Source organism: Eurypyga helias, unplaced genomic scaffold (genome assembly GCF_000690775.1).
Source record: "Eurypyga helias isolate BGI_N326 unplaced genomic scaffold, ASM69077v1 Scaffold52291, whole genome shotgun sequence".
In the NCBI taxonomy this organism is placed as follows: Eukaryota; Metazoa; Chordata; class Aves; order Eurypygiformes; family Eurypygidae; genus Eurypyga; species Eurypyga helias.
Window position 1 is genome coordinate 1 of NW_010232463.1, and position 9,319 is coordinate 9,319.

At 50.4% G+C, this 9,319-nt stretch overlaps 1 protein-coding gene across 1 annotated transcript; it reads right to left on the reverse strand.

Annotated features, from left to right (window-relative positions):
- Window positions 1-146: 146 nt before the first annotated feature.
- On the reverse strand, window positions 147-9,267 carry TOP3A (topoisomerase (DNA) III alpha; the record flags this gene model as incomplete). Its single annotated transcript, XM_010161380.1, has 18 exons — window positions 9,023-9,267; window positions 7,803-7,862; window positions 7,314-7,387; window positions 6,670-6,745; window positions 5,949-6,057; window positions 5,517-5,660; window positions 4,827-4,997; window positions 4,497-4,597; window positions 4,285-4,359; window positions 4,077-4,159; window positions 3,754-3,961; window positions 3,396-3,581; window positions 2,873-3,002; window positions 2,365-2,478; window positions 2,119-2,284; window positions 1,557-1,700; window positions 1,146-1,268; window positions 147-888 (listed from the first exon to the last, which is right to left on the reverse strand). Coding segments are annotated over exons 1-18 (2,892 nt in total), but the record flags the coding sequence as incomplete, so codon positions are not given.
- Window positions 9,268-9,319: the final 52 nt, after the last annotated feature.

The following is a 9,319-nucleotide window of genomic DNA, read 5'->3' on the forward strand; positions in this document are numbered from 1 at the left end:
CTTTCCTGGCTGAACACAGCACACAGATGTAAAGACAAAGCTAAAATCTGTCAAATGCATGAGCTGCCACGCTGGGGTCACGTCACGCGTGTGTGAGCCGTGTGTACAGTTCAGCTTCAAGCACAGCCTCCAACCCTTCGTCTCACCCCACGCCCAGCCTTACCTGGTGCCACGTTGTCATCCGTCCACTGGAAGAAGCCGCACTGCTGCTCTCGGGGCTTAGAGCAGGTGTGGAACTGCCGCCCTTTGTTGGGCCCGTCCTTTTGGACAGTGCGCGTGACGGCCGGCTGGTTGCACTTGCAAACCGTGACGTCTCCTGAATTGGAGCTGTTGTTTCCAAAGAGTCCTGGGCCTCTCCCTCCCCCTGGGCGCTGAAATCCTGCTGGGCCCCTTCCTGCAAAAGGCTGGGGCAGCGCAGCGCCCCGCGGAGCCGCGTTGTGTCTGTCCTCTGACTGATCAGCCCAGAGAAAAAAGTTGCAGGCACCGGCGCTGCATTTGTAGAACTGCCTGCCCTGATTGGGCCCTTCTTTGCGCACCGTTAACAGCAAAGCTTCGCTCCCACAGTTGCACACCACTGCGTTGTTCCCATCGTCTGGAGCAGCCGAAGGAGCAGGCCTGGGTGTTCTCGTGGAGCTCACGGAGAGGTGTCCCGGTGCCAGGGTTGTGGTCCCCCTCACGTGCCTGTTTTCACCACCAGCTCTGGTGAAGGAGTTGCTGACCTGCACGTGATGAACTTGCTGGCTGGCCGACGCTGCGGGCTGGGACGACCTGTGTGAATACTTCAGGTCCAAGAGCTCTTTTAGCATCTCGTCACAGCCTCCGATGCAACCAACAAACTCCAGGGGTATCACGGGTGGAACGCTGCCTCTCTTGAACTTAAACTTCAGTCTACAAGGAAAAGGACAATGAACGTCTCATGGTTCGTACAACTCATCGACAGACCTCGATTTGGACTTGACCTTTTAATACACTGGTTTTTAATTCTGCTAAGCTTACACCAGTTTCACCAGCCTCTTCTTTCTACCTCCAAGCCCTGAGAGTGCTGCTCCACCTTTCCAAGACTGGAAGGCAGAAGGGTTACCCAGCCTGGCCCACGGATGTCTCTGGCCCTGCGCTTCCCCAAGAGATTAACTGGAGTGAACTACCTGTGAACGGGATGCGGCTTACACACAGCACAGACACTCTCGTCCCTGGCCACATCCAGCACGAAATCAGGAAACCAGACAGCAGTTTTACAAGCTGGATAGCCCGTGCAGCTGAGGTAGAACCTGCCGTGGGACAAAGGCACCAGCATGAGGAAGAGGCAGAGTCAAGACAGTCAGTCACCTCTTCTCCCGTCTTCTCAGCCACCAGAAATTGTCAAATGAACTTTTTTTAAGGGCAAATTCGTACTTGGGAGAGAGGTTCAGCTGAGGCCAGACAGCTTATATAGCTGGTGGAGTTAGGTAGCTGCAGCCCAAGTTTTCATGCTTGCTGCAGCGGGGAGAACGAACAACGCCTGGAAAAACACAGACCAACACAGAAGGCTACTTTCTACAGCAGGGAAGATCACCAACCCGCCGCTCCTCTTGGTCTTCAGGACCATGTCGTTGTTGCACTGTGGGCACTTCCGAATGGGAACGGGCATTGCTGGGTAGACCTCCTCTTGCTCTGCAATTTCTGTGGCCTCTCCAAAATACTGAGCCAGGGCCTGGTCCAACCTATAAAGAAACAAGCAGAGTGTGTCTCCCCTGCAAAGAGCAACCAGGCCCTGCAGTGAATTAGCGCCTGCTGCCCTCCCCACGCCCCTTCTGGGCTTCTCCAGAGTATGTTAATTCAGCACCACGCCTCTGGAGCAGGCTAGGTGTGGGTACAGCATGGAAGAGGTCATTGCACGTTGGCGCCTCCTTCAGCCAGCTCTGCATTTCATCTTAAGGGTTTAAACCAAGATGAGCAGTCAGTTGTCACCAACTCATGCCAGCGTGCCAGGCTGCAAGTCATCCCTTCCCATGCAAATGCCTACACACAGCGGGCAGAGCTCCAGGGAAACAGCATGACAGGATCCCACTCCAGTCTGAGTCCAGAGAAGCCAGCACCTCCCAAAACAGCAAAGAGGCAAGAGGGCAAGGCAGGACTCACTTGTTGGCTTTGGCCACAGCTTCGATGAAGACTTGCTTGTACTTTTGGACCTGCTGCTGCAACACTGCAGATTTGTCTTTCTTCCCCTCACAGATGAGTTTCAGGTCAGCCTCCAGCTCAGCTCGAAGGTCAGGCTTGGACATCTCATAGCCCATGGAATCGTAGCCTGAAGGACACACCACACAGTAAGCAGAAGGAAGGACAAAGTAAGGGATGTGCCATCTTCCTACCAGGCACTGCCCTCACCTTCCACCAGCCCCATTCCCAGGTGGCCTGGGAGGAACCGCTGATCTGCCGTAAGGCCCACGTACATCCGCATCTTGATCGTCTCGATGTGCTCGGCGTGAGTGGCGTCAGTCCCTAAAAGCAGAGAGGTGGCTAGTCAAATTAAGTGATTTCCCCTGTGCCTGCTGCAAGGTGCTAAAGGGACAAGGAGACAACTTATGGCCAGGAGCAGCTCTACTCATGTCCCACTGGCACGGAGGCCAACAATGTGCTGATGGCACACCCCGCACCCCAAATTGCACATCTCCCTAGGTACCGGAGGCACATGCAGACTCCTTGGGATCTTGGGATTTTGCCTGCAGGTCTCTACTATCCCTTTTTTCTGTATATTTCAGTGACTTATGATCTGAAGTGATGTTTAGAGAACTCTCTACCCTGAGGGTAGGACAGAACTGGTGTCAGAGAAGTTAAGAAGCAGCTTGTGAACAAAGCTGTCCCAAGAGCAAGAGGCCACGCTGCCAGTACTGACCAATGCCGTGTTTCTCCATGAGAGCAATGAGATCCGCTTCTGTGAGGAGCAATGGGGGGCTGGTTTCCCCATCCACCATCTCCACTGTAGTGGGCTGAAAGCGAGACCCTTTCTCATACACTGGGATAACCTAAAGGGAAGGAGAATCTCTCTGAAACTGCCTTCTGGTCCGTTCACTGAAGACAAAATGTCACGCTAACAGCTGGCCAGTGCAGTGACAGAGCAGCACCCTGTTCCGGAGGACATCCGCGCTCAGGATTCACTGGAAATGAGCTGCCAGAGACTACAGCACAGTGACTGCAGCTCTCCTGCTCCCATGGCCCTGTACAGTCTCTGCTGTGGTGTCAGAAGGGAAAGAATCTACACAAAGCTGACACACAGGTTTTCAGCAGAGGTGGCTCTGAGTGCCAACAGCCAGCGGGCCAGAAATTGCCAAAGGAGGTTCTGTAGAGGGCTCTGAAGTTGCGATTTTAAACTCCAGGTATTTTAGCCCCTCCCACCTACTTTATTCAAGGGCATTTACCTTATCGCTCCACTTGTCGTAAGGATAGACTTCCAGGTAATTTCGGGCCAGGATCATTAGTCCTTGAGCAATGAATCGCTCATTAGCGATGTCGATCTCCACAGTTGTTTCCTGTCCCTTGGCATCCTGAGAGCAGCAAGCCAAAAAATGGCGCACGATGAACTCGTAGAGTCTCTGGTCATTGCCCTAGTATCAAACAGCAAAAGAGGGTCAGTGGCCTCCTGTGTTAATGAGATGTCAAGAAATATTAGTGAGATCTCGGGTGAGGATCCTGTGCTAACGACCGCATTGGTAAAGGTTCTGTCTTTATTCACCAAGCCCTACAGACCACCCAGTGACCTGCCTTTGTCAAGCTCACCTGCAGGTTAGCAGCGTATTTGGTGGGGTGAATGGGAGGGTGAGCCTGATCCGATTTGTTTCCACTCCGAGGGGTTGGCCCACCCTGATCCAAAATCCTTTGGGCAAATGCTCCCCAGTTCGGGTCCGGTGTCTGCTGCTGTACCAAGGCAGAGAGGTTCAGCTCCTTGGGGAAAATGTTGGTCTCGGTTCGGGGGTAGCTAATCAACCTTAAGGAGAGGAAAGAGCACTCTAAGAGGTGCTCCAAGATGCTGCCTATTTTGGATTAAGGGCTATTGACTTCTGAAAGAATGAAGTTTACCAAGCAGAGTCTTGCGTGCTTACCCTTGAGTATAGAGTTTTTCTGCTATTCTCATGGTTTCCTTTGCGTTTATTTTCAGTTTGCGGGAAGCCAACTTCTCAAGTTCCTGTATTGGGAGGAGCCAGGAAAAAAACCCACACCCTACGTATTTGTGCAGAATTCAGAGGGGTGAGCAAAATATCTGTTCAAGGCTTCTTTCAGGTAAGTCATCTCAGCCTAGTTCAAACATACCACAGTGTCCAGGGGCAGGGGCCTCCATTTGGTTTTTGGCTTGCTCCCAACCTCAACAACGGTTGCTACTGGATCCTAAACACAGGGGAACCACAATGCAAAAAAGAGTCTCCTGAGTTTACACAAACTGTGCTTTACACATCTCGAGCGAGCGGGATGCGGGAGATGTCTGGGTGACGCTGGATTAGACAGCTACTGACGAGTTTTCCTACCTCCACACACATCTGGTAAAGGACTAGGCAGGCTGTGTGATTGAAGAGCCGGTTCCTCTTCCAGCTGAAGACCACGCTGCCGTCTTCGTGATCATGTGTCACTGTGGTGAAACACAGACCTGAGTGATACAGTTGGAATGCAGCGGAAATACAGCAAAACAGTGTGGCCACACTACTGGGAAACCTTTCAGTTCTGCTTAGGGGTCCCAGCAAATGAAGCAGCAGACCCCTCTGCAGCATTGTGTGTGGTTGTTGTCCCGCTGTTCTTCCTTCCTATTCAGGTCAAGCCCTTTAAGATGGAGCCCAGGACTCGCTTTTCCCCAAGCATACCTTTTATTTTATAGAAGGCTTCGGGAACAAAGGCCTGGATGGCTTTGAAGCGTTCAACCACAAACCCCAGCGTTGGGAACTGGCAGCTACCGTAGCTGATCAGCTGATCCGCTAAAATGTCAGGGAAGATCTTCTGGAGCCTCAGGGTCTGGAATCTGGTGAAGGCAGCACCTGAGAAAACAAAAATGGACACCAGAACTGACTACAGCAACGCTGAAGGATAATCACAGCACTTCAGGTGGTTCTTTTTAATGCTCCGAGTATTGATTTTACTCTAATACTCAGTTGCAGAAGCCTGTCAGTGCTGCGTGCGTGATAAACCTAACATCTCCTTCAGAGCGCGCGTTTCCAGTAAAACATGAGACGTGATTTAGCTCTATCTGATCCAAAAATCAGATTTACGACGCTTTTAGAGGGCATTTCTGTCACTGTGCTGAGGATGCAGTAACACACCCCTTGCTGGGCTTCAACAATGTGCATTCAATGTGGTTAGAGGGGAAGCAAGGAAGCGCCTGAATGCTGGCCGTCTCGGAGTCCGTAAGGGAGCGCAAGTATCTACAGACAATAAGCTGGTAACAAAAGCTGCCCCCTGCCTACCTACCACACTCTCGCTCACTTCCCCTCAGCGGAGGTGTACGCAGCAGCTCAGGCCCAGCAGCCTGCTCTCCTCTGCAGCATGTCTTTACATACCTATCCTGAGGTCCAGCTCCTGCCGGACGTCCACGGCATCGCTCGTTTTCCGGTCGGGTTGGGTGAGGTTCTCACAGGCCGTTCTGACAGCGTGAAGCGTGATCTCTGAAAAGCGGGCTCGGAAAACCCGCAGGTTTGGCTTTACTGTCAGACAGACACAAGAAAAAGAAATCAAAGAGCGAATCCAACACCGATGGAAAGGGGCAGCTTCTAAAGAGCTGTCTTTGACAGAGCACTGCTGTCGACCTGTGCTACAGCTCAGCGTATTTACGGTCTACCAAAGCCACGTGTTTATCAGAACCACAGTCAACATACTTAACCTGGACACAGTAAACTCAAGAATACACCTCTGTCAGGAGATCTCCGAGCAGCGATACCTGCTCAGTCAGCACTTTAATGAGCTCAGACTGATGAGGAAGACGCTCTACGCACCAGCTTTGCAAACGTGAATTATCTCAAAGCCAATGTTCTCTCCTTCTCGATCGCAGTCAGTCCAGATGACCAGAGCCTGGCACTGCTGGACTTCTCGTTCCAGGGTTCTCTGAGATGAGAAAACACCGCCGAGTGAGACATGGCAGGCGACTCGCTTTGTCACTTAATTTTAGAATGACTCACAAACTGAACATGAAATGTGTATCCATGGAGATAGATTGTTCCAATAACATTTTGGAATTGTGTCTCCCATGAGATTATGCAGCTTTCAAAAGAACTGAGTCATTTATTTACATCGAATCCTCTTAAAAAGCCTGGCTTGGATCGGATTGTGCCACAATCTGTTTTCTGAAAATGTCAGTTTTCATAAAATTGAGACGCAATTACCAATTCCACTTTGTTGGAAAAAAACCATTTCTACTTTTAGCAAAGCAGTTGCTCCTTTACTGCACCAGTTGTACACAAGCAGGAGACTTTCCCTGTCACAAATGAGCGGCATATATAGCCCTAGGAAATGCAGGAATTTGCTAAACTCTGGAAACTTAGACGTGAAGGACAAAGGTACAGTTGTCCCTCTGCCTGAGACAGTATTTGTACAACTAACCTCTGAACTCACTAGGAAACTCTTAAACTCCCTGCCCATGGCAGGGGGGTTGGAACTAAAAGATCTTTAAGGTCCCTTCCAACCCAAACCAGACTGTGATTCTATGAAACAACGTACCTTGATATCCACGTAATTTTCAGGGCAATACTTCTCGATTTCAGCCTCAAAAAGAGCTAGAGGGTTGCAGCTATGCCTGGTAAACAGAGGATGAACAGTGCATAACAGAAACGAAAAGATATGTTGGGAGACACTAATGGTGCTGCTCAAATCATGTATTTTATTGTGGGCCTCGTCTTAGACAGAGTTGACGTGAAATGCTGAGTTACACTTCAAAGCAATAGAACCAAAAAGCAACCAGAGGAAACAGCAAAACTGGAAGGCAGCCCTAACCAGGCAACTTCTCTTGTTTAAACGGGAGGGAAGCTAAAGGAAGCGCCTCGCTTCCCAGGACAACTCCTGGTTGAACAACGAGCACACAAACATCAACCGAGTTTTGGAATCAGTCGAATTCCTTGGGTCTGCCTGAACGTATTTTCATCATAATTATGACTTTAGGGGGTTTTTGTGCTCCACAGACAGACTTGAAACAATTTTAGCTATTCTATATAAAATTTGGCACTCATCACCCTGCTCTACACACAGTCTCAGAGCCCCTCCCCAGTCTCTGAAAGGCAGTGCCCTGCCCAGCTCAGGGTTGAAAGCAGAAGATGACAGCCCCCCCCGCCCTTCCCCGTTCCTGCCAAGGGGCACGAAGTACGAACCATTTGCGAAATGGCAGCTTAAAATCATGAGCCAGTAAGTGTCCCGACACGGATGTCATCACCACAGTAACATTCTGCAAGAGTCAGAGCGAGGTAATTAGTGCCCATCATTTGCCAAAAGCTACCCAGAGCCCCAAAATCTCAATGCAGTTCTCAATTTACCCAATCAGTGACACCTCCCTGCTGCTAATACACCGTAACAAGCTCTTATCTCTACTGACAGCTAAATCCAGGGCCTTACCCTCAATTTTTGTGGCTCCCAATTCTGAAGAGCAACATATTTTTGACTGATATAAAACCAGAAAGTTGAAAGATTTAAAGAAGCAAGTCAGTGGTTGAACCAAGAAAAGAACATCTGACTTTTCCTCATCTCTGGACAAAGTGTCCCCGTTGCGTGGGTACGTGTTTGGGAACTTCCAGCAAACGGCTTTTAGTAATTAGTATTTTGCCCTTCTCTAATCTAGCAGTATAATGAAAGAAAACCCCTACCTGGCCAAACATCTGGTAGTCGTATTCATAGATCTTGTTGAACTTGGAGAAGCCTTCTCGCTAGAAGGAAGAGGAGAGTTGCTGAGTTCCCGGCTGCTAACAGAAACCGCCTCGCTTGACGCACGCTCTTAGGGCAGAGCACACAGAAGCATGGGGCAAGCGAAAACCAGGTACTGCAGCCAAAACTCAAAGGCAAGGTGAATGGAAATTACCTCCGGCATTTGTGGGGACGTTAAAAGGGTGCTTTCCAAGGTAGGAGTACTTTAAACCACGCCAGAGGGGGATGCCAGCATTATCTCCCCATGGATAGCGACAACAAACAGGAAGAACCGATTTGTGTAACGGGGATGGCAAATTATATTCCTAATAACTCTCCTGCTCCAAATTAACGTGCCAGCTCGGGGTCCTCAAGACTACCTTCCACCTCACTGAGACTCATGGAGGTTTCTAGACGGGGTATTTGCTGCTTTTTCTCCAGAAGCAGGATATATTCCTTGATCGGGACTGTCAGCCCTCAGGTTCTCAGTATCACTTTTCATTCCAATAGAATTCTGTTCTAGAAGCATCTTAGCTTGGAAATACCAAGTAATTATGCAAACCTCTAGAGGTCACAAGAGAAAACAGCAGCAAGGAGAGATCTTTGAACCCCTTTTCTCCAAACAGACCATCTTTGTTTTTATTATGTGAACTTCAGTAAATCCCTGACACTTGCTGATGCTGCAGAAGTTGTGCTTTTTGACTGGGAGATACACATCAACACATGTTTTCAGTACCTGAAGCCTTTCGCATATGCTGCAAAGCTAGGAATGACACGGGGAGCCCTCACTGCACAGCTCAGTGCCCAGAGAAGGCAGTCTGGGCAGAGTGAGTGCATCTGGGAAGCTCAATTCCAACAGAACTTAGGGCACAAGGAAAAGGGGTCTGAGACACCCAAATACATTTGGGCAAGTGGTGTTTGTCCACAAAAGAAAGACATTCTTGTACCCTTGCGCCATCAGAAGTGGCCAGAGACAGAACCAATGGAAGACATTGCCCGTGCTGATGCAAACTGTTTGCCAAGCTCTGCAGAGCAGGCCCGGGCTACCACACAAGGCACAGACTAAGGTCCAGAGACCAGGACTGCACTGTACAGTGGCCCTGGTGAGCTGACCCCCTCCAGCAAGCTTAGCCAGACCTGTATGAGTATCAGGAAGCGGTAAGGAGATGTGGTGTATTCCTACCCGTCGCATTCTGCTGTTGGAGAGCAGATCTGCAATCCCTCGGGCAGCATCATTCTTCTCAGCCACGCAGAGGACCTTCCGGATCCTCTGCAATGCCGTATCATCCGCAGCCCGGCAGAAGAGACGCCAGGGCTGCGGCAGCATCCTCCCCGCGCAGCTTGCAAAGAGCCTCGCTTGAAAGTTCATTACAAGAGACGGTGACAGCTGCCGTGGGGCCAAGGCATGCTGCTGCGGCCTTGCCCTGGGGCCGGATCCTGCCGAGGATGAAGAGCGATGGCTGAATACCCTCCGCACGGC